The sequence below is a fragment of the Nelumbo nucifera genome, chromosome 2 (assembly GCF_055504915.1).
Source record: "Nelumbo nucifera cultivar China Antique chromosome 2, China Antique-T2T, whole genome shotgun sequence".
Lineage (NCBI taxonomy): Eukaryota > Viridiplantae > Streptophyta > Magnoliopsida > Proteales > Nelumbonaceae > Nelumbo > Nelumbo nucifera.
In genome coordinates, this window is record NC_142650.1 from 1,585,993 (window position 1) to 1,611,226 (window position 25,234).

Below are 25,234 nucleotides of genomic sequence, written 5' to 3' on the forward strand. Positions count from 1 at the left end.
ATTATTATTATTATTATTATTATTATTATATTACATTTACATGAGCTGCTGCTAAATTGTCTGTTCCGCACTTCCTTTTGTAGGGGGGGGGCACTATTTCCAGCCCAACAACACTCGCCTTTTAGATTATTATATCAAGTTTTTGAGGCACGTTGGACCCATTTATGATTTATAGATTTTGCAGGTTGGATTCGTTGGAAGGGAACAATGCCGATGATCAAACAGTATGCACCCTGACCGAGTCCGGATCTGGTCCCAATAATCATTGCAGTTGCAGAACATCTCGCCACGAATAGAATCCAGATTTCCTACTCTATCCGCCGTGAATTGCATCCTCACATCTGGTTGCAATTCACGGTGGCGGATAGAGTGGTGGGTAGAAAATCCGGTTTGCCAAGAATACATCTGTCTGCATGTACTTATAATGTGTGCATCAACAGTCTATACTCTACATACAGTCCAAGCACAATAGAATAGACACTTAAAATTCGAATTTCCAAATGATTTATTGAGACCAGAATATACGGAGTTTGATTTGGTGGGGATTGGATTTGGGGAAGAATGACTATTGACCTTTACGGCGTTATTTCAACTTTCTAGTGCATTTGGAATTTGCACCCATCTCAATTAGATATTATTCTAAAAGGAATGTAGATAAGATTTGGAGGAAAAGGAAATGAAACAGCTAAACCTTCAGTGGGATACATGATAATGTGATATTTCATCATTCTACCCATATGATGTTCACACTTCATACTAAATTGTTATAAATCAGAATTACTACCATGAGTTGTCAGGGCAATATTTAATCCAACTTCAAGGGATCTTCACGGTGAATATAATTATAGATTTGCTTTTGGACGCACATCTCCTCTTACCTATCAGATGAAAAAAAAAAAGAACGCCTCATTCCCACCCAACTATCGCCAAAACTGCTTTCTATTTATTATTTGAAAATCAACATATTGCTATTGAAAAATCTAATGTGTAACTATTTCTGTCATTTCTTTTCATTTTTTCCTCAACAAAAAAAAAAAAAAAATCCCATTCATTTTTGTCCAAAAAACCTCTAATCATCCCATCCGACTTCCCATCCATCTCTACTGGATGACCTGGAAGTATGGCCATTTGAAGACACATTTCCAGCCTGGAGTCCCCCTGCTGACTTCACTGCCTTGTCCTCATCCCAATCATCACCCCAATCCTGATTCCAACCATCCTCTGTGTCCACAACTACAGCTGAAACAGTCTGCGGCAGCCCCATTTCAAGTTCTTGGTATGGGATTCCACCATCACCGTGCCGCCTCTTCCCTAGCTTACAGCAGGCCCATGTCCCTCCAACAATCAAAGCAATTATAAACAACAAGTAGGCACCATAGATGGGTGACACAAGGGTGGTGTAAGAGGGGATTCGCTGGAAAAACCCTTCAGATACAGGTGATACCATATGAAGCACGCATTCCCCATTTCCAGCATTTAATACTATATTATGAGTTTCTGAGGTACTAACTGAGAACTTGATCTGGAATAAAAAAAAATGTAAATACTACCGATAAGCTCACAAAAAATGAAAACAAGGAAATAAAAAGACCGTGGAAACAGACCTTTTTCACTCGGTGTTTGGGTATCTCTAGCTCCTTAACAGGAATTTTTACTGATGCTGGGACTGTAATATTTACTTTGAGGGTACTCTCTCCATCATTCTGCACCAGAAGGAATAATTCCTGGGGTCCTGTTAGAAGAGCAAAAAGGAGTGAAAATCATTATTTCTTCCTTTCAAGAAACCAATAGAAGAACAAAATCCCTGTTGCTAGAATTACCAAAACTTCAACTACCTTTCTCTTCCACTTTTTTCTAAAATTTATGTGCACATATTGTGCTTGGAGTAGAACATGCAATCTAATGGATGCAAAGTAGAATATAAACAATTGAGCCATGGATTAGAGATTAGAGAACATCAACATCGACTTCCAAGTTGCATTATAAATTCTAAAACATAAATATTTAATTCCTTTGCAAATTGTTGACTCAGAAAGGAAAGAAACAAGAAAAGCCAAAACACAAGGAGAGCTAAGAAGGCAATTGTTAAAGATACCAACAGGAATTGATGTTTGAAGTATCAATTTGAGCCATTAGAGTACCCCCGAATCAGTCATAAATTCTCACTGAATATTGTGTGATAAACCCTCTCAATTAGGGCAGAATCATAGTTGTTACCTCATCACATTAAAGTTCTATAATAGAAATAGAGTGGATTACATGAAATGGTTTTTCTTCTTCATGCGTTATTTCCCTATTTAAGGAAAACACCTAGTATCTGGTAAAGGTGAACTTGGTCCACCCTAAAAGATTTTAATGGTGGAACGTTAAGTTTATGGAATCAAATTTAAGAAGTTTAAGTTTGCAGTAGCTGAAAGAACCATCGCATGAATGTGGACATGGGAAGTGGGAGCAGCTGTATAGTATTGCAGATATAACTTGATAATCTGAAAGAGAAATGGGTTATTCACAGGCCAGACTTCAGACTCAGACAATGAACATTTTCAACTGCCTTGGGCCCGGGCGAGGCCCATTCAAATTTTGGCAAAAGCTAAGTCCAAGCCCAGCCCATGAACAGGTCTATTGAGGCTGCATTTGGATTATCAAAAAAATTATTGAGAAAGTTGTAGGAAAGTCCACAAGGAATTTCATGACTTATTCTCCAAGGATACATGAACCATATGAATCGTATGAGTCGTGAATCAAATAATAAGATTTAAAAAATAATCATAAGAGTTATATTGAAAATTTTGGATGCATCTCTAATATTATATATACATCGTATTAAACAAAAACAAATGATAAATAAGAATAACTTTCATACACAAAATATAAAAAATTATTGAAAAATTTGAACACATTATTACTGTTATTATCATCGTCATCTAAAACTGCCAGATGCAAAGAATGTATACATTTGCTGGTTGAGAAGAAAAGGTATGCCACTCTAATCGAAGCATCCCAGTCAACTTACCACAATACCTTGCAGCATTGGAAAGCCTGGACAATCAGATACAGGTGGTGGTATCAGAAATAATGAATGAATGGAGGGAGCATATCCTTTTGTTTGACATGAGGTACTACTTGTACTTCTGTTTCTACTTGGAGCTATTGGGGAGAGTAGCAATTGGGTAGCTCTATAATGTAACGCACTCATTGTAATTACTTGTATATTATTCTTCACCCATTAATAAACTTTTTAGATACTGATTAAAGTCTTACCTCAATACCATTTTTGAAGGTGAAGATAGAAGATATCATGCTTTATATTCTGTTTCCCTATTTAAGATTCTGGTATCAATCTTCACAAGGAGCTTGTTAAGAGGTAATTTTCATAGCATAATATGGAAGGGGAAGAAAAGTCACCTCATTGATAGGCAAAAAAAATTGCAGACATAGAGATCAAGGGGAACAAAGCTCTTTTGTGCAAGTATGCAATAAGCATGGAGATTCAGGGAGAAAAAAGGGAAGTTTGTGGAAGTCAATGAGAGTAGTAGCAAGACTTTTGGCAGTTATAGGGTAAAGCATAAGGTAAAAGATAGCTGCAAGTGTAAATAAATTCATACTAGTTTTTTCATATAAGCAAAGAAATTTATCTCAGGAAAGCAAATTGCAAGTTAGAGCCTGCATGTATCTCTATATTTTTAACTAAAACCCTTCACCATGGCAATATTGGGTGTGAAGGATACTTTTCTAGCAGATTCAGAGCCTTCATATCCACAAATATAAATTTCTTTATGTATAGACTGTTAGAGTGTGGGGCCCATAAATTCATGGCCTATCGTTGTGGCTATAGGGGTTCCCTACAAAAAACTCTCATTTTGGTTTAAGTGAAAACCATAAAGCCCTAAAATCTCTCGCCCACTTATCTTTATAATATTTTTGAATTTAAAATTGAATTTAGGTAGATGAGTAGAAGTGGAGAGTGGTTGATTCTTATAGGCTGTTATAGTAGGAGTTCCTTAATGGTGGGGAACTACCTACTAAATAGGTGGATAGGGTCCCTCCTTTTAGCTATCTTCTAAGAGAAAAGAACCCCCGTTCATTCTACTCTTACCCACCGAACCATTATTGGGAAAATGAGAGAAGAAAAATTAACCCTAGCCTCTCTAGCCCAATACTAGAGTTTGTGAAAAGCTCCATTGAGAAATACAATAAACTTTTGCCAAATATTGCAAACCATCAGCCCATGTTCAAGACTCCATGAGGAGAAAAGTGCAGTACGAATACAAACAAGAGGCTGGACTGAATAGCTGATCAACCTAACTTTGAGAACATTCTGCTTGGCTGGAAATCAAAAGCAACAAGAGGAAGAAGAGATGCTCATGGCAATGGGCTCTACAAGTATCGTTTAGCTTATTTGTTTTTTTTTTATTCTATTTTGTTGACATTCAATCAAACAATAGTGGTATCAGAGCTGGTCCTTGCAGACCATTGCTTGAACCATGGCTGGATTGATTAGAAGGCCAATGATGGGCTAAAAAATTCCTACTGATTTTATTAATGATTGAGTGTATCATTTAGTTTAGTTATAAATTTTAGTTAATGGGTTTTGGTGATGTTCATTCCAAGACATGGCATGATCTAAAGTGGTAATTGTGAGAAAGTCATTTCCATGTATTGTTTCTCGTTGATGTAATTCTTTGATTACTTTATTTTAAATTGTGGATGCTGAAATTTTAAAGGCATCCTTGATGTAACAGGCCATGTTGAGGATGGACAAAGTCCACCATTAACATATAGTTTCGTTTCTATGTTTTGCTATTTTTTTAGGATTTAAAATGATAACTCAAGCATTACATTTCAGAACCATTGTTCAATTTATCTTCAGCCAATATTTATTTATGATTATTTAATTATATTTTTTGGCGCGTCGTTGGCTGAACAGCATGCTACGATCTAATCGGTTTTTAATTCCTTGTGGTGGAGTATGGCTGATTGGATTTGTAATAGAGTTTGTTGCATAGTAGCATGCAAGATAAAATTTTTTTAAAGAAAAATATTGATGCTGAAATGCAATGCATGCCCATCAAGTACTAGTTGGTAGCTTATTGATTAATTGCTTACGTTAGAATGCATAGTACTGATGTTGATATTTTTTTGAGATGTCTTAAATGTTCTCTTATTATTTGATGGATGTAACTTTACTTATGTTACTAAACTTGTTTGAGCCCAAAAGTTGAAGTTGCAAAGGGCTGGCTGAATTGCTAGGGCAATTTGGTAAGGTCCAACTATGTGTTTAATTACACATTTTGAGCTGAATTGGCGCAATGGACCATTACAATTCAATTGGGAATGTTTTGGGCTGAGATAAGTTTTGTGCTCCATAAAACAATAATAGAAAATTTAGGACTACTTGCATACTCACGTATAGTGGCCTTATGTGAATCAAGGATGTTTAAGCTACCTAATTAATTGATTTTACATACACCACACATCCTTGAGTTTAAGCTGCCGTTAATTAAATTTAGATTTAAACTTAAGCGTGGCCAAAGCAACCTAAGTGTAAATCGTAGTAGGCAACCACGTTTTCTGCAAAGATTGCATCTAGTTGACAAAACAATGACCATGAGGGCCCAAAGGCGAATGGTCATTGACATTGGCAATTAGATGGAGGGAAATAGATGTGAGTTAATTAGGGAATGGAGAAATCTCTAATACCCAAAGGTGCGGGACCTTCATACTCAAATTGAACCACACCTAGTTTCACATCTAGCGGTTTGCTACAAATGCAATTAGGTTGAATGCCCAAAGGTAGACTTGATTTCGTTTTACAATTAATCTAATAATTTATTTATTCTTTGCGGCAGCTAATCTTAACTTCCTAGACCATAGTTTCATACTTCTATTGGAAGGAGACAATTTCTAGGAGTGGAAAGAAAGTCTTCTTATTGCCTTAGGCTGCACAAACCTGGACCTAGCCTTACGGGTCAAAGAAAAGCCAATTGTTACAAATGAGAGCACCAAAGAAGAGAAGGAACTTCTCGCAAACTGGGAAAACTCAAATAGGCTGTGCAAAATGATGTAGTTCTTGGAGTCCAATGGTTAAGGCAACTAGGGCCGGTGATATGTGATTGGGCCCGTCTTACCATGGATTTTCACGTGGGCAGCTCACAGGTGCATATTCAAGGGCAGCTGTCCAAGGGTCCAGGACCCATTAGTCTCGCCTCCCTAAGGAAACAGGCAGCAGACCCAACCCACATCATTTTAATGCAGATAGGCTCCCACGGGAACGGCCCCATTCTAGTCCAAGGAAGCAGATCCAAAGAAGGCCGCACACAACTACAACAGCTACTTCAGAAGTTTTCAGTGATCTTCCAAGAGCCTAAGGAACTACCACCGAAATGTGCCCATGATCATTGCATTCCATTGCTGCCCGGAACTGCACCCACAAATGTAAGGCCCTATCGTTACCCCTATTTTCAGAAACTAGAGATTGAGAGAAAAGTGCAAGATATGCTTGATAGAAAAATTATACAACCCAGCCAAAGCCCATTCTCCTCGCCAGTATTAATTGTGAAAAAGAAGGATGGGACATGGCGGTTTTGTATAGACTATAGGGCTCTGAACAACATTATTGTGAAGGATTGATTTCCCATACCGGTAATCGATGAACTACTAGATGAACTCGACAGGGCCACCATATTCTCTAAACTAGACCTGAGATCGGGATATCATCAAATTCGGGTCCATGAGGGAGACATCCACAAGACTGCCTTTCGTACACACAAAGGGCATTATGAGTTTCTAGTCATGCCGTTTGGATTGACCAATGCGCCAGCTACGTTCCAAGCACTTATGAATGACATATTTCGACCCCATTTGCGCAAATTTATACTCGTCTTTTTTGATGATATACTCGTATATAGCGCTACATGGGACGAACACCTAGTACATCTACAAATCACCTTTGAACTACTAAGGACTCATAAACTCCTTGCAAAGGAGTCAAAGTGCGCATTTGGACAGACACAAGTACACCATTTAGTGCACGTCGTCGAAAACGACATTGTAGCAGCAGACCCGGAAAAGATCTCAAGCATGATAAATTGGCCCCGACCTCAAAATGTTAAGGAGTTACGAGGCTTCTTGGGTCTAACAGGGTACTACCGGCGATTCATCAAAGGATATGGACTGATTGTTGCCCACCGGCGCTCGCACTTCCAGACTTCTCAAAGGACTTCATCATTGAATGTGATGCGTCAAGCCAAGGAGTTGGTGCAGTCCTCATGCAAGAAGAAAGGCCACTAGCGTTTTTCAGCAAGGCAATGACATCACAGAAATGGGCCAAGTCAGTATACGAACGCAAACTGATAGCAATTGTTCTCGCAGTTCAGAGGTGGCGGCCCTACCTTCTAGGGAGGAGGTTCATCATACGAACCAACCACCAGAGCCTGAAATTTCTGTTGGAGCAGTCCGTACTATCCCCAGAACAGCAACGATGGATAGCCAAATTACTCGGCTACGATTATGTCATTTAATACAAGGCAAGGCACACTAACAAGGTGGTGGATGCACTGTCACGACAACCACAACTATTTCCATTACTTCTCACGGGCCCAACATGCTCCATCATGGGTCAGCTAAGGGAAGAAGCTGAAAGGCACCCACAACTGAGCAAGCTACGTTCGCAGGTCCAAGAGGACCCTACTAGCCACCCAGGGTACACAGTGGAGGACAACTTGCTGCTGTATAAACGCTGAATGGTGATACCACAGGATTCAGCAGCTTTTGGAAGTGTTCCACGCATCACCAGCAGGAGGACACTCAGGGATCCTGCGCACTTACAAGAGACTAGCCACTCAATTCCACTGGAAAGGCATGCAGAATTCGGTCCAAAAATTCATATGCGAATGCATTATTTGCCAGAAAAAAAAAGCGGATACCTAGTCTCCAGCAGGACTGCTACAACCACTCCCAATTCCTACACAAGTGTGGGCAGATATATCCATGGACTTCATAACAGGGCTTCCCCTTTCCTATGGCAAGTCCGTCATTCTTGTAGTGGTTGATAGATTCACCAAATACTGCCATTTTCTCCCTCTGTCCCACCCCTTTAGAGCCTCAATGGTGGCTGAGAATTTTACTAAGGAGGTGGCATGACTGCATGGTACCCCTAACTCTATTGTCTCAGACCGCAACCCTATTTTTATGAGTTGTTTCTGGGCAGAACTTTTTCGACTACACGGAGTGAAACTCTTCAAATCTACCAGCTACCACCCTCAAACAGATGGGCTGACTGAGGTGGTCAACCGGAGTTTGGAAACCTATCTAAGGTGCTATGCAGGGGATAGGCCACGTCAGTGGCTCAAGTAGCTTCATTGGGCAGAATGGTGGTACAATACCACGTATCATAGTGCAGTAGGAATGACTCCCTTCCGGGCTCTATATGGACAGGACCCACCTCTCCTACTCCCATATGAGAAAGGGTCTACAGCAGTAGCAGCAGTAGAAGACCAACTCCTCCAGCAAGATAGAGTGTTACAAGATCTCAAATCCCACTTCCATCGAGCCCAACAATGGATGGCAGATCCTACAACAGAAGGCATAAGCCTGTCTAGCACCAGATTGGGGAGCAAGTCTTCCTTAAACTACAACCATACAATCAAGTTTCAGTAGCAGGCCACAGGTGGAACAAACTGAGCCCAAGGTACTTTGGCCCATTTCGGTTTGTGGAACGCATTGGGTCTGTGGCATACAGGCTTGACCTCCCAGCAACATCAAAATTGCACCCTGTTTTCCATGTATCCCTATTGAAGAAATGGCCAAAAACAGGAGCAATAACAACAACCACCCTCCCATCATTCTCGGAAGATGGCTAAGTTCAAACTAAGCCCACCCAGATAACATATATCAGGTGAATATGCAAAGGAAATCACATCGAACCAGAGGCATTGGTGGTATGGTCAGGTCTCCCAATTGAGGATGCAACTTGGGAACCTTACTTGGACTTACAGAATAGATTTCCACATCTTGACCTTGAGGGCAAGGTCACTTTCAAGGGAGGAAGGACTGTTGAGACACAAATAAAGGGAATACAAGTGTACAAGAAAAGGCCACGCCAGCCTTTAAGGAATGTAACTAACAGCCAACCACTAGAACAAACTAAATAACTAACTGGACAAGTGGCTGGTATAACAGAATTGTAACAGCAGTATATAAATAAGGAAAGGAAGCTAGGAGGGCATCATTGACTAGGAAATACAATCTCTCTCTCTCTCTCTCTTTCCTGTTCAGGAGGCAGGCTTCCTCGAAAGAGTCCCTTAGTTAGGCAATTCCTAACAAGAACTCTCTGCCTACAAAGTATAGACCATTCAAGGTCTCTTATAACACACAAAGAGAGCCATGGAGTTTCAATAGGCTCTTAACTATGTGTGTCCAAGAGGAAGAGAGATTGAGGCATGAGAAGCTGGAAACAGTGAACCTTGTGCTTAAGGACAAAAAGAAAGGAAGCTTCACGAAGGGCAAAGGTCAGAAAATGACCAAGGGAAAGGGAAAGGCGTATCGGCATGCTTCCTATGCAAGAAAAAGAGCCATTTCAAGAGTGATTGCACTCGTTACAAGAAATGGTTGGAGAAGAAAGACCAGATGGGAAAGAATGCAAGTATAAATCTATCCCTTGTTTGTGAATCACATTTAATTGAAGTCCATAGAGACTCTTGGTGGATTGGCTTTGGTTCAATGTTTTAAAAGCGTAAGGCGCAAAACTACAAAAAAAAAAGCTAAAAAATCAAAAATAAAGTCAAAAAATTAAAAAAAGTGCCAAAAAAATAAAAAAAATATTAAACATAATGTTAATAAAAAAATAAACATAAATTTTAAAATAAATGTTTTAAAAAACCAAAGATCTAAAATTAAAATACATAAACATAACACGTAAAGCGTATTCGAATGAACATTTTTGAAAATAAAAGCAAACATATAAAGCATTTTCAAGCATGTAAAACCCACAATCTCTTTTTTTTCCTTAATTGCATTGCTTCAAGTAGCTAATGTGATGTAAAACATATTGCATTCTAGATTCTATGAGTCACCTTTGTACCACGCCCCTTGAGGCAAGCCTGAACAAGTCTATGTTAGGTCAAGAAAAGGCAAAAAGCGCAAAATTTTAAAAAGGTGCACGCCTAAGCTGAGGCGCATCAGGCGCACGCCTAGGTGTGCCTTAGGCGCGCCTTTTAAATCACTCCTCTGGTTCCTCAATCCATGTTGTTAAACCTTGTGGGGGTTTCTTAGACGTAGAAACCGAGCCCAAGTGAGCAATACATTTATTTGGGAAATGGAGATCGCCTCGAAGTGGAGGTCGTAAAAACATTTAAATTATTTCTTTCCATTGGTTTTGAGTTGATTTTAAACAGAATTGTGTTTGCCCCTGGGTTCTCTAGGAATTTGATTTCAGTCTCCAAGTTAACTTTAGATGGTTTTGAACTACTTTTTATTGGTTCAAAGTTTGAGTTGTTTAAATCCAACAAATCAGTTGGGAATTGTTTCTTAATTGACAACCTTTATAAATTGGACTGCTCATTGGGTGAGACCAAATTGGTCTTAAGTTGCAATGCGAGTATTAAAAAGAGTTCTCATGAAAGGGACTCTCTAACCTTGGGGCACAAAAGGTTGGGTCATATATCAGTTGATCAACTCAAAAGATTAATGAATGATGGGATATTGCAACCCATGGATTTCACCAAGTTCCCCACTTGTGTAAGTTTTATAAAGGGAAAACAAACTACCGAGAGGGGAACGAATGCCGCAAGAAGTAATGCAATTTTAGACTTGATCCATATAAACATTTGTGGACCCCTACCTACTCCCTGCTTGGGTGGTCAACGATACTTCATCACTTTCATCGATGATCACTCTAGATATATGTATCTTTACCTACTGCATGAAAAATCAAAAGCCCTAGAGGCATTTAAAGCTTTTAAAGCAGAGTTAAAGAAACAAACAGGAAAGACCATTAAGGTCTAATAGAGCTAGGGAGTATTGTGGTAGATACACGGAAGCTGGTCAAAATCCGGGAGCCTTCACTTGGTTTCTCCGAAAACATGGTATTGTTGCACAATACACCATGTCGGGTTCTCCTTATTAGAATGGTGTGGTAGAAAAGAAAAATAGAACGCTTATGGACATGGTGATGAGTATGATGTGCAACTCCTCTCTACCACAAAATTTGTGGGGGGAAGCCCTTAAAACTGCAGTGCACATACTGAATAGGGTTCCAACAAAGGCAATTCCTAAGACGAGTCCAGATTTTCTGACCACAACACATTGCTGGCCACGTTCACCCAACCATATATGGAATATCGGTTGTGTTGTGGTCGTCGATGTTCTCAATGCGCGACTGGATGAGCATGTCTAGCAATGTGTTGTGGTCAACAGATCCAAACTCTTCCTAAGACACCTTTTGAACTGTGGGTTGGAAAGAAACCCAACCTAAATCATGTACACATCTAGGGTTGTAAAGCCGAAGTAAGGGTGTATAACCCATAATTGGGGAAACTAGACCCAAGAACAATAAGTGGATATTTCATAGGATATGCAGAAAAGTCAAAATGATATAGGTTTTACTATCCTAATAATGCCTTAAAAGTGGAAGAAGACAGGAATGCTAAATTTCTAGAGGATCATGAAGAAAGTGGGAGAGAGCTCCTTGAAGCTCAACCTAGTGGGACAAGTGTTGTTGCACGTACAAATTGTGTTTTGCTTGTACGAGAAATGGAACAACAACAACTCCTCAATCATGGAGAAGTAACACCCACTGAGACCACTGAAGATGTTCAAACAATTGAGGCTACTAATGAGGTTCAAGAAATCGTTCTTGAACCTGAAGGACCAATACCTCATAGATCTTCTAGAATAAGGAGAAGCACCGCATTTCCGGATTTTGTGTATCTCCAACAAACAAACTATGACATAGGTGTCAAGGATAACCAACTAACCTTTCCAGAAGCCATGAATGGTTCGGACTCTGTGCTATGGCTTAAAGCCATGAAAAGTGAACTAGACTCCATGGCCATGAATGGAGCCTGGGAACACGGAGAAAGAGCAATTCCATGTAAATGGATATTTAAAACTAAGCGGAATCCTATTGGCATAGTAGAGAGGTACAAAGCCAGATTGGTGGCAAAAGGATATAACACGGAGAAAGGAGTGGATTATAATGAAATTACATCACAATGGCTTTAGTTTGGAAGCAGGATTCATTACGAATCACAATGGCTTTAGTGGCGCACTATGATATAGAATTACATCAGATGGATGTAAAAACAACTATTCTAAATAGGGATCTTCAAGAGCAGATATACATGGATCAGCTAGAGGGTTTCATTGCTAAAGGAAACAAGCATTTGGTGTGTAAATTAAACAAGTCAATATATGGCTTAAAGCAATACTCCTATCAATGGTATTTCAAATTTCAGAGCGTTATTACATCATTGGATTTAAAGAAAACGTTGTTGACCAGTGTATATACCTTAAGGTCAGTGGGAGTAGCTTCATTCTGCTAGTGTTGTATGTAGATGATATACTTATTGTCAGCAGGAAAATTGGCTTGCTTAATCAAACAAAAGAATTCCTAATTGAACAATTTGACATGAAAGATATGGGAGAAGCATCCTATGTCTTGGGCATCGAGATCCATAGAGACAAAGCCCACAAGACACTGGGCTTATCCCAGATGGCATATATAAATAGGATCTTGCAGAGGTTCGATAGGGAGAATTGCACACCAAGTGTAGTACCCGTTAATAAAGGAGAAAGGCTAAGAAAAAATTGCTGCCCACAAACTCAATATGAAAAGATAGACATGGAGAAAGTTCCCTATGCATCTACAGTTGGGAGCCTCATGTATGCACACGTGAAAACAAGACCCGATATTGCTTTCACAGTGGGAGTGTTAGGCAGATTCCAAAGCAATCCAGGTAGCTTCATTTGGTGTGTAAATTAAACAAGTCAATATATGGCTTAAAGCAATACTCCTATCAATGGTATTTCAAATTTCAGAGCGTTATTACATCATTGGATTTAAAGAAAACGTTGTTGACCAGTGTATATACCTTAAGGTCAGTGAGAGTAGCTTCATTCTGCTAGTGTTGTATGTAGATGATATACTTATAGTCAGCAGGAAAATTGGCTTGCTTATCAAACAAAAGAATTCCTAATTGAACAATTTGACATGAAAGATATGGGAGAAGCATCCTATGTCTTGGGCATCGAGATCCATAGAGACAAAGCCCACAAGACACTGGGTTTATCCCAGATGGCATATATAAATAGGATCTTGCAGAGGTTCGATAGGGAGAATTGCACACCAAGTGTGGTACCCGTTAATAAAGGAGAAAGGCTAAGCAAAAATTGCTGCCCACAAACTCAATATGAAAAGATAGACATGGAGAAAGTTCCCTATGCATCTACAGTTGGGAGCCTCATGTATGCACACGTGAAAACAAGACCCGATATTGCTTTCACAGTGGGAGTGTTAGGCAGATTCCAAAGCAATCCAAGAAGAGAGCATTAGAGAGTGGCCAAAAAGGTTTTCAGATATTTGCAAGGAACTAAGGACTATTTGCTTACTTATACACAAGTAGACAACCTAGAGTTGTTGGGTTTTACAGACTCAGATTTCGTTGGGTGCCCCGATAGTAAAGCATCGACATCAAGATATGTATGTCTGCTTGCAGGTGGAAAAGTACTAAGCAAAAGCTTAGAGCATCCTCTACGATGGAAGTAGAATTCATGAGATGTCATGATGCCATGACACATGCAATTTGGTTGAAGAATTTTATCACATGACTCAATGCCTTAGTGCTCGACAATGTGGATAAACCGATAAAGTTGTTCTGTGATAATTTTGCGACTGTTCTTTTCAAAGAACAACAAGAGTAGTAGTCAAAAGTAAATCTTAAAGTACTTAGTAGTGAGGGATAACGTGCAAGAACGGAAAATCATCATCGAGCACATAAGAACTAAACATGAGCCATGTTAAAAACATAGGAATTGTTAGTTCTTTTACAGACTCAACATGATGACACGTGTCAATAATTGATTCTCTCGTTCTTGCAATCCCGCAACTGTCTAATGCATGCACATCATTATAGACAGGCAGAAGAACACAACTACGACCGGTATACAAATATAATCCACTACATTGAGGGTTACAAGTGTAATCGTAATGATGCATGGATGGAAACTCCACTTTTAGGAGAGATTGCCATGATCTAAGTTTACATAAGTAATTACCTAAGTGTGTTTGAGAATCACCATGAGCTATGATCAAGTTGCGTCCTTCCATTGTTGACCCACCCGGGCCAAGTGCGAGATTGTTAAGAGTGTGGGGCCCATAAATTCATGGCCCATCATTGTGGTCATAGGGGTTCCCTACAAAAAGCTCTCATTTTGGTTAAGTGAAAACCATAAGGCCCTAAAATCTCTCACCCACTTATCTTTATCCTACTTTTGAATTTAGGTAGATGAGGATAAGTGGAAAGTGGTTGAATTGATAGGGGAGGTGGTTGATTCTTATAGGCTGTTATAGTAAGAGTTCATTAATGGGGGGAACTACCTACTAAATAGGTGGATAGGGTCCCTCCTTTTATTTATCTTCTAAGAGAAAAGAACCCCCATTTGTTTTACTCTTATCCACCGAACCATTATCGGGAAAATGAGAGAAAATAGTGAAAGGAGGAGAATTAATTCTAGCTTATTTAGTCTAGTACTAGAGTATGTGAAAAGCTTCATTGAGAAGTACAAGAAGCTTTTGCCAAATACTACAAACCACCAGCCCATGTTCAAGAATCCATAAGGAGAAAAGTACAATACGAATATAAACAAGAGGCTAGACAGAATAACTGATCAACCTAACTTTGGGAGCATTCTGCTTGGCTTGAAATCAAAAGCAACAAGAGGAAGAAGAGATGTTCATGGCAATGGGCTCTACAGGTATCATTTAGTTTATTTATTTGAGGAGTTGTTCAATTTCTTGTACAGGCAAAACATAATCCGCACATGCAACACCTGTCCCACTATGTTGAGCTTCAAGGAGCTCTCTCCCACTTTCTTCATGATCCTCTAGAAATTTAGCATTCCTGGCTTCTACCACCCTTAAGGCACTATTAGGATAGTAAAACATATATCCTTTTGACTTTTCTGCATATCCTATGAAGTACCCACTTATTGTTCTTGGGTCTAGTTTCCCCAATTGTGGGTTATACACCCTTACTTCGGCTTTACAGTTCCAGATATGTACATGATTTAGGCTAGGTTTCTTTCCAATCCATAGTTCAAAAGGTGTCTTAGGAAGATTTCGGATTTGCTGACCACAACACACTGCTGGCCACGCTCATCCAACCATGCATTGAGAATATCGGCGACCACAACACAACCAATGTTCCATATATGTGGCTGGGTGAATGTGGCCAACAATGTGTTGTGGCTAGCAGATCTGGACTCATCTTAGGAACTACATTTGTTGGAACCCTATTCAGTATGTACACTGCAGTTTTAAGGGCTTCCCCCCACAAATTTTGTGGTAGAGAGGAGTTGCACATCATACTCCTCACCATGTCCATAAGCGTTCTGTTTCTCCTTTTTGCAACACCATTCTGATCAAGAGAACCCGGCATGGTGTACTGTGCGACAATACCATGTTCTCGGAGAAACAGAGCGAAGGCTCCCGGATTTTAACCAGCTTCCATGTATCTACCATAATACTCCCCACTTCTATCAAACCTTACAACTTTAGTGGTCTTTCTTGTTTATTTCTCTAGCTCTACTTTAAAAGCTTTAAATGCCTCTAGGGCTTCTGATTTTTCATGCAGTAGGCAAAGATACATATATCTAGAGTGATCATCGATTAAAGTGATGAAGTATCGTTGACCACCCAGGCAGGGAGTAGGTAGGGGTCCACAAATGTTTGTATGGATCAAGTCTAAAATTGCATTACTTCTTGCGGCATTTGTTCCCCTCTCGGTAGTTTGTTTTCCCTTCATAAAACTTACACAAGTGGGGAACTTGGTGAAATCCATGGGTTGCAATATCCCATCATTTATTAATCTTTTGAGTTGATCAACTGATATATGACCCAACCTTTTGTGCCCCAAGGTTAGAGAGTCCCTTTCATGAGAACTCCTTTTAATACTCGCATTGCAACTTAAGACCAATTTGGTCTCACCCAATGAGCAGTCCAATTTATAAAGGTTGTCAATTAAGAAACAATTTCCAACTGATTTGTTGGATTTAAACAACTCAAACTTTGAACCAAAAAAAAGTAGTTCAGAACCATCTAAAGTTAACTTGGAGACTGAAATCAAATTCCTAGAGAACCCAGGGGCAAACACAATTTTGTTTAAAATCAACTCAAAACCAATGGAAAGAAATAAATTAAATGTTTTTATAGCCTCCACTTCGAGGCGATCTCCATTTCCCAAATAACTGTTTCTATGGCCTCGATTTCCATGTATTAACAACATGAATCGAGGAACCAGAGTCAATCCACCAAGAGTCTCTATGGACTTCAATTAAATGTAATTCACAAACAAGGGATAGATTTATACTTGCATTCTTTACCTTCTGGTCTTTCTTCTTCTCCAACCATTTCTTGTAACGAGTGCAATCACTCTTGACCTCTACCCTTCGTGAAGCTTCCTTTCTTTTTGTCCTTAAGCACAAGGTTCGTTGTTTCTAGCTTCTCATGCCTCGATCTTTCTTCCTCTTGGACACACATAGTTAAGAGCCTATTAAAACTCCATGGCTCTCTTTGTGTGTTATAAGAGACCTTGAATGGTTTATACTCTGTAGGCAGAGAGTGCAACACGAAGGCCACTAGGAAGGGTTCAATAACGGTGACACCTAAACCATTTAGTTTGTCACTTGTGTCCATCTCTAATATGTGCTCTCTCATTGTCTTGGAGTTGGAGAGCTTCATATTAACCATTTTGTTAAGAAGGCTCTGATACCACTATTGGTTGATTGAATGTCAACAAAATAGAATAAAAAAAAAACAATTAAACTAAATGATACCTGCAAAGCCCATTGCCATGAACGTCTCTTCTTCCTCTTGTTTCCTTTGATTTCAAGCCAAGAAGAATGTTCCCAAAGTTAGTTTGATCAGCTATTCAGTCCAGCCTTTTTGTTTGTATTCGTACTATACTTTTCTCCTTATGGATTCTCGAACATGGGTTGATGGTTTGCAATATTTGGCAAAAGTTTCTTGTATTTGTCAATGGAGCTTTTCTCATACTCTCGTACTAGACTAGAGAGGCTAGAGTTAATTCTCCTTCTCTCACTATCTTCTCTCCTTTTCCCAATAATGGTTTGGTGGGTAAGAGTAGAACGAATGGGGGTTCTTTTCTCTTAGAAGATAGCTTAAAGGAGGGACCCTATCCACCTATTTAGTAGGTAGTTCCCCCCATTAAGGAACTCCGACTATAACAACCTATAAGAATCAACCATCTCCCCTATCAGTTCAACCACTCTCCACTTATCCTCATCTACCTAAATTCAAAAATAGGATAAAGATAAGTGGGTGAGAGATTTTAGGTCCTTATGGTTTTCACTTCACCAAAATGAGAGTTTTTTTTTTTTTTTGTAGGGGACCCCTATGACCACAACAATGGGCCATGAATTTATGGGCCCCACACTCTAACGGTGACACTTTTCTAGTAGATTCAGAGCCTTCATATTCCCAAATATAAATTTCTTTTATGTACAGACCATATTTGGGTAAACTTTTGGCAATTGATTATTTGATTTCACTGATTTATCTCACTAGGATGAATTTATGTGCAAAAAAGGGTTGATATGAATTAAGACTTTTCTCAAGACACTCCTATTTTAGTTTTTCCAACAAGAGGGTACCCCTCAAGGAGGACAGTCTTATAATATTTCTAGTTCATCCTGATCCCTATGGACAAAAGTTATGGACAGACCTTCAAGAACTCAGATGGAGAGGATCTTGGAGAAGATTTTAAGTAGGGTGGTTGAAATGGAGAAATGCTCAAGCAAATCTGTATGATTGGCATATAGCAATGAAACTAAAAGGAAAGTTTTATAATATGGCTACAAGACTAGCAGTGTTATATGGTGTTGGACAACCGGGGGAACAACATAACTACAAAATAAGCATAGATGATATGAAGATTCTAACATGGATGAGTGACAAGACTAGAAAGGATGGAGTCATCAAAAAACACATAGAGGAAGACTTAGGAGGAGTCCCAATAGGTGACAAGATAAGGGAAGGTTGACCAAGATAATTTCGCTATTAGAAGATTAAAACAATAACTTCACCAATGAGAAGTCATTGGATACAAATAGAAAGCTCTATGAGAGTGAAGGGAAGGCCAGATAGGCCATGGGTTAATTTAACTGAGAAGATAGCTCTTGATAGAGTGCAACACTGGAATAAGATTCATTTAGCCAATCCCAAATAACCTTGGATCAGGCTTTGTTGGTTGAATTGATAGTTGTTCAAGCCCTTTATGCTTACGGTCTCCTATTGCAGAAGTAGAGAAATCGACTTTATTTGTTCAAAGATCAGTCTTTTAATATTCTATTCAAATTCTCAATGCAGTCCTTTTAGTAGTCAATGGAAAAAAGGAAGGAAACAAAGAAAATAAAAAATGATCTTACTTCTTTATTTAATATTTTTTTTTTGTTATTTATGTAGATGAATTGACTAAACATATTCAAGAGGAGGTCCCATGGTTCTTGATTAAATGCAAAATCAAGTTTATGGACAAGTACATTAGAAACAAGAAGTTTTAAAATAAGTAGAATTAAAACAGAATATATGCAATGTAAATTTAATAATACTAGGAGAGCAAACCATGATACACTTAGGATTGGTTACCAAGATATAACTCAATGTGACCTCATTTTTTTTTCAGCAAAAGTGAGATTTATTATATTAATTTGCAAAGTATGAGTGATTAATACAACTTGATTGATCAAAATGTCAATCCCCTCTTACAAGACCAAGTTACAATGATACCCAAGACAAACACTGCCTCATAACCCCTTGTTTGGCTAAGGAGTCAGCTAAACCATTTGCACTCCTCCTAACCCACTTGAATTCAACCTCTATTTCTCTTGCAATCTTTTCCACTTCTCTTGGCACATGCTGAAGGATCCAAGGAATATGCCTATTGGATTCTGCCCAAGAGATGACTATCTGTGAGTCTCCTTCTGCCTCAATCATTCTGAATCTCAGCTGTTTAGCTAGCCTAGGACCTTGCAATAGAGCCAACAATTCAGCCTTCAAAGAGTTTCTGAACCCAATTGGCCCTGAAAACATTGCCACAATCCTCTTCTCTGAATCTCTGAAGACCCCTCCTATTCCAACTATACCTGGGTTTCCAAGGGAGCTCCCATTGAAATTCAATTTTACTTTATTACCTGCTGGGGGTTTCCACTCCATCCTAACTGTCTTTTACTCTTGAAGATTGTGCTATTTCAGCCCAAGCCCTTGAGAAGTCAGTTATTGAGAAGGAATTGAAGCCTTGGTTCAATAATTCATAACAAAGGGGGCATTGAGGAGGATGTTTTTCATAGAATTAGAGCATGATGAACAAAATGGAGGGGCACATCTGCAGAATTATGTGGCAGGAAAAGACCACCTTGGCTAAAGGGGAAATTCCATAAAACAATTATAAGGCCATCTATATCGTATGGACTTTGGAGTAGTGTGTTTTTTGGTAGTAAATTAAAAAGAAAATTTATTAGGAAAATAGAAGAGAGTACAAAGAAGGTGATAAGAAATCACCCACCAAAAATGGAAAACCTCTCCCAGACATTCAAGGGAAACAAACATACCCACATCAAATGCCAAAACTCACAAAGCAAAATAAAGCAACCTCTCACCATATACTCAACCAGCTACATAACTCAATACTTTAAGAAGTTGACACCTCCCTACAATCTAATCAACTAAAATTCACTATAGGAGTTGCTCCAATAAGTGGAAAAAATGCATATGCTTAGATAGATGAGTGGTAAAACTAGAAAGGACACGGTCATAAGTGAAGTCAAATGAAGAAACCTAGGAGTAGCTCCAATAGGTAACAAAATGAGAGAAAGTAGACTGAGGTGGTTCAGTCACGTGCATGGAAGACCATCTACAACACCTGTAAGAAGAAATGATCCATTACAAGGAGCTAAAAGTGTTAGAGGCAGACCAAAAAGGATCTGGTGGAGACAGTAAGAAATTATTTAAGCACACATAATTTGGTGATGGATATGGCACAGAACAGAACAGAATGGTGAAACAGGACTTATGTAGCTGACTGCCGACCCTATATAGTTGGAACAAGGCTAGATGATGATTATGATGATTTATTTAGCAATATTACAATGGATAATTTTCTCTTCAGTGCTTTCAATTTCAAAGAAGGAAAAGTAACAATTCTCCTTCCTTTACAGGTTCTCCTACAAACAAATCATAGTCTAGAAGAAATTGTTCAAACTAGAGGACCAAGTAGACACAAATTGTTCAAACTAGAATAAATTCAGTTGGACAAAGGAAATCCTAACAAAATGGCTGACCTTCCGGAATTAAGTATCAACAATGAGATAATTCCCAGAAGGATCTTACCTCTATGCACCAAAATGGTTTTATGTTAATTAGGCAATTTGATATTAACCTAAATAAATATGCTAGAAATGACACTAACTAAAATGCTAAGCAGTGTAGTAAATGCGATAATTAGGCTCACATTAGAAAAGCAAAATAAACGATTTGCAGGAAGGACTATAAATTGACTACACATATGCAAGGGAAGGATTAGCAGTTACCATTCTCATGATGTTTAAGGCACGCGACCATTTTCTTGTTGTCTATGCATCTGTTAGGTGCCACTGCACACTCTCCTCGTGATGAATCCACAGGACTATCAGATTCATCTCCTTTTTGGTTAGTTTCATCTTTGTCTACGTGGATTTTAGCCTGTGGACTCGGTGCAGCCTGACCATCTGAGACCTTCGGGCCCACGTCTGTTGAATTCTCGGGATTGAGGTGGCTAGGATCGAAATTCAAAATAGACGTGGGGCTGGGCGATGGAGAAATCTAAGAAAAAAACATAAATTCTCAGAATTCAGAATTGGAAAAGAAAGAATTCGTAACTCCAGAGACAAGGAAACGGAGTGCAAAGAGTATTACCTCTTCTTTTACAGGGAGCTTCACCCTGGGTGCAAGCCCCGCCACTGTTCTAAATCTTCCAAGCAAGGAAGCATCGGATCCTTTATCAAAGATCAAAATCAATATAATTACTGTGATAACTCCTTTTCTGTCCATCCTCGAGGGTCTCTAACCTCTACGGATCCAACAAATTCCTAGCCCACGAACGCAACCGATCCGTATATCAAATGAGAATAAATCCGAGAATCTCATATTTTAGCTGACATAGAGCCTGTAGGACCAAAGATTGAAGGAGAATTGAAACCAGAAAGCAGGGAAATCAATTACATATCCCACACTAGCTCAGAACAACAACGAACCAACTAAATTTAAGATTTCTGGATGGAATAGAAGAAGTACAGATGCGGTAAAGAGATTGAAATCAGTTCAAACATGAAACTAAAAGGGGGAGACCTAAAACAATCTTAGGGATGAAACTAGGGTTTAAACAATCATGGGAAAGATGGATGGAAATCGTAAATAGAACGCTAGAGAGGCCAGAAGTCGGGCAGACAATAACGTAGACAGGAATTTTTCAATGTGAGGGGGTGAAGTGGAAATTGGAAATTGGTAGTCAATTCCAGTCTTTTCCTTCATTTCACGGTTTGTTTCTTGGATAATTTCACATTGACGATTTCAGCGGCCTCCTTGTCATTTCCAAAATGCCCAGCCAAACCTCACGTTATTCGTCTGTGCGTGTGAGTTCAAATTGGCGCCTAACAGAGCGCTCCACAGGCGCCCCACTTGCATGAAGAGATGTTTTCGGTACATGGCTGGGATGGGTTGTGGAGCGCCATACGAATTTTGTGCGCGTTTCGTCCGAATTCGATCTGTTGAATAAATATTTGACGAATAAATGATTTGAAAAATAAATACTTTAGAAATATTTTTAAGTAATTATTTGAATGAACACTTATTAGTGTCTTGGGTCCTTTTTCAGATTACTTACAGTTATTTAAAGTATTTACTAGTAGAAAGTTAAAATGTGTTTATACAGAAGGGTAAAATACAAAAATACCTCCCTTATAGTTTTATTTTAACAAAAACCTACCCGTTATTTAAAAAAATTTGACAGAAACCTCCCTTCCGTCAATAATCTTCACGGAAAATGTTAAACAAATGATAGTTTTTTTCAAAATATCTATTTTACCCTTTTTACGACTTAATGTGTATCCGATCCTCAAACACTGTTCATCTTCTTCAACTACTTCGCTGGGTTTTGCCCTTCTTCCATGGAGGTAAATCTGTTGCGCCCACAAGCTCAGCCTTAGTCACAAGTCTTCATCGATTTATGGTTCTCACTCCCATCAGACGGAATTCCAATGAACTGCAAACTTTGGTCGACGGATTGTCCGGAACCACGAACACAGGTCGCTGCCAATGTTGTTCTTCAAACCCAGATGATTCTTCCGGATCTAAGATGGTGGGGATAGGGAGGTAGATCTTGCCTATACGAAAGATTTTCCCGTGCGGCTAGAACATGCTGTGACTTTAGTGTGAGGAGCAAATCCATAATCAATGAAATTAAGGGGTTGATGACAAAGATGACGAACGACGGGGCATGTAGAGGCAACACATCGACAACGGAGCTATTCCTTCGCGGGACTAGAGCGGTGCCTGTGCACTGCTTATACGTCAAAAAGAACCGGCCGTTGGTGCTTGTGATCCCGATCGAAAGGAGAAGGCGAGAAGAGGGGCAGAGGAGAAGAGGGCCGTCAAAAAAGCCACTCATTCATAAGATGCTTCAAACATACTTGTGCACTAGAACTAGCACTCGAGTCTCTGAGAAGAGGGGCAGAGGAGATGGCAAGAAGAGGGGTAGAGGAGAAGAGAGCCCTCGAAAGTCGCGTCTCTACGATGCAAACCCAGATATTCTGAAGGCCCTCGAAGGGCCAACATCCAAGTGTCAATCATGGTTCCCAATCAATTAATCTCCAACATTTCTTCAAGCCAGTCCCTCGCAAACGAATGGGTTCGAACCAATGTCGTTCCTTTCTACCCCAAAACCTTGATTCGTTACCTCCTTGTCAGCAATGAAATCTTCAGCTTCTCCTCCGACCAAGATCGACAAACATGGTACGATCTCGTCCAAGCAATGCGCCGACTCAAGTATTCCCTCAAAATCCACAACATTAGAAACATCAAAATTGGGACTACAGTTGCCATGGATGTCGTTCAATCGTCCTTCCCACCATCGAACGAAACGTTTTGGTCCGATATCTCCATACCCGTGATGAAGCCTCTGTTACAGTTCTTTAGCCGAACCAAATGGCGACCCCACGAACATTAATCTCGACTATGCGCTTTTCAAATGGAACCAAACCTACACCGACCCGCGAAGCGACTTAACCTACACCAACCTCCTCGACCAGATGCTCGACTCGGTTATCTTCGCCACGACCAAGCTTGGGTTCCCGAGCGTTTGGCTTGTAATCGCCGAAACAGGGTGCCCAATACCGGAGACGTCGACTAGATCGGAGCGAACATCTTCAACGCAGCTACATATAACCGGAATCTAATCTGGAGAATGACGTCCAAACCAGCAATCGGAACTCCGGCCCGACCAGGTGTAGTAATAGTAACATTCATTTTCGCATTGTACAACGAGAACCAGAAGGGTGGACCGGGAACTGAACGGCATTGGGGATTGCTGAATCCGAACGAAACCTTGGTTTATGAGGTCGATTTAACTGGAAAACGGTCGGAATTCGACTATTAGAACATGGCTTCAAGTTTCGACTAGTGGGAGAAGGATCCATTGTTCTTTGCCACAGAGGAAGTTCGGTTGCATCTCAGTGAAGCGGCAAGTGTAGCTAGCTGCTACGGGCTCGAGCAGGGGATCGTTCTTGGACGCTAACAGTGTGAACCATGCCGTCACCATCAAAGAAATGGTGACCGACAACAGGCTTGAACAGGGGATCGACGTAAACAATCCAAGGTTTCGGTTCCATCGGGAGAGGGTGTCTTTTGTTGCGAGAAAGGTAAAATAGGTATTTGAAAGGGTAAAGTAGGTCAATCTCAGTAGGACCAGGAAAATCATTAACGTGTCAAAAGGTAAAATAGGTATTTGAAAAGATTCAATCATAGTTTTAACGTTTTCCGTCATGATTATTGTCGGAAGGGAGGTTTTTGCCAAATTTTTTTAAAATAGCGGAGAGGTTTTTGTTAAAATAAAATTATAAGAAGGTTTTTATGATTATCAAAAATTTCAGGGGAGGTTTTTGTATTTTACCCTATATAGAAAGGGGATGGGCTACCCTATGTTGTGTAGCCACATGAAGCGAAAAAAATGTATTTATATAAAAATCGATCAAATTATGAAATTTTGGGGGATTTAAAAAATTGTTTATTTTCTTGGGTTTCAAGCTAAATCCTTTAATTTTATCGTAAAACAAGAAAAATCCTATGCTACTTCATTAATGTTCTTTGGGATAAATAACTCAATTTATTCATACTTGCTAAATAATGGATACAAGAGAAAGCTCTTTAAAAACACTACGCTTGAGATGAACATATCAAATGTACAAACATTTTTTTATAATTTTAAAGACGATCTGACTACCAGCAACAATGGGCTCGATGAACCTGCAAGAGATGAATCAGAGAACCGGGGTGGACTACTCGGCGAGGTCACTCCGGTGCTTAAGTTAGCACTCAGTTGTGAGCTGAAAATGATATCAGATTGTGAGAAAGCTAGAGAGCAGAGATTCCGCATCTCTTCGCCCATGGGGGGTGAGGTCTTTATATACTGGAGTCCTTGCGGGTTTGGTGGAGTAATTCTTGGATCCCCGCTGTGATGGGATCCGTTTCTATGTTAGTTGGGGATAATGCCACCAACCGGTAAGGTTGCCCATTTCTGTCTGAATCGGGGAGTGGGTGAGCAAATACTAATCGTTACAAGTCATGATCCTGTAAGATGCGGCATACGGTGGTGAAATCCTCGGGGTTGTCATGCGGTGGTTGGTCTGATTAGGAAGCGAGTTGCCTGTGAGGTGCCAAGCTGCTTGGTGGCGAGCTGCCTGTGAGGTG

The 25,234-nt window shown here is 39.7% G+C and overlaps 1 protein-coding gene and 1 pseudogene across 1 annotated transcript; one reads left to right on the forward strand and one right to left on the reverse strand.

Moving 5' to 3' along the window:
* Nucleotides 1-923: 923 nt before the first annotated feature.
* Nucleotides 924-23,484, reverse strand: LOC104594483 (uncharacterized). The gene is made up of 5 exons (XM_010254772.3): nt 22,356-23,484; nt 21,188-22,035; nt 20,824-21,094; nt 1,605-1,732; nt 924-1,522 (listed from the first exon to the last, which is right to left on the reverse strand). The coding sequence occupies exons 2-5, from the start codon at nt 21,320-21,322 to the stop codon at nt 1,070-1,072; spliced, it is 987 nt and encodes a 328-aa protein (XP_010253074.1). The 5' UTR covers nt 21,323-22,035; nt 22,356-23,484; the 3' UTR covers nt 924-1,069.
* LOC109114519 (putative glucan endo-1,3-beta-glucosidase A6 pseudogene) lies at nt 22,741-24,061 on the forward strand (annotated as a pseudogene).
* Nucleotides 24,062-25,234: the final 1,173 nt, after the last annotated feature.

Bases quoted from the DNA above. Each gene is read 5' to 3' on its own strand.
- LOC104594483 (XM_010254772.3), bottom strand. From the start codon at position 21,322: ATGGACAGAAAAGGAGTTATCACAGTAATTATATTGATTTTGATCTTT. The intron at 1,733-20,823 runs GTAACTGCTAAT...CTCTTCTAACAG, and splicing joins CCTTAAACATCATGAGAATG to GACCCCAGGAATTATTCCTT. The intron at 1,523-1,604 runs GTCTGTTTCCAC...TTTTTATTCCAG, and splicing joins CCAAACACCGAGTGAAAAAG to ATCAAGTTCTCAGTTAGTAC.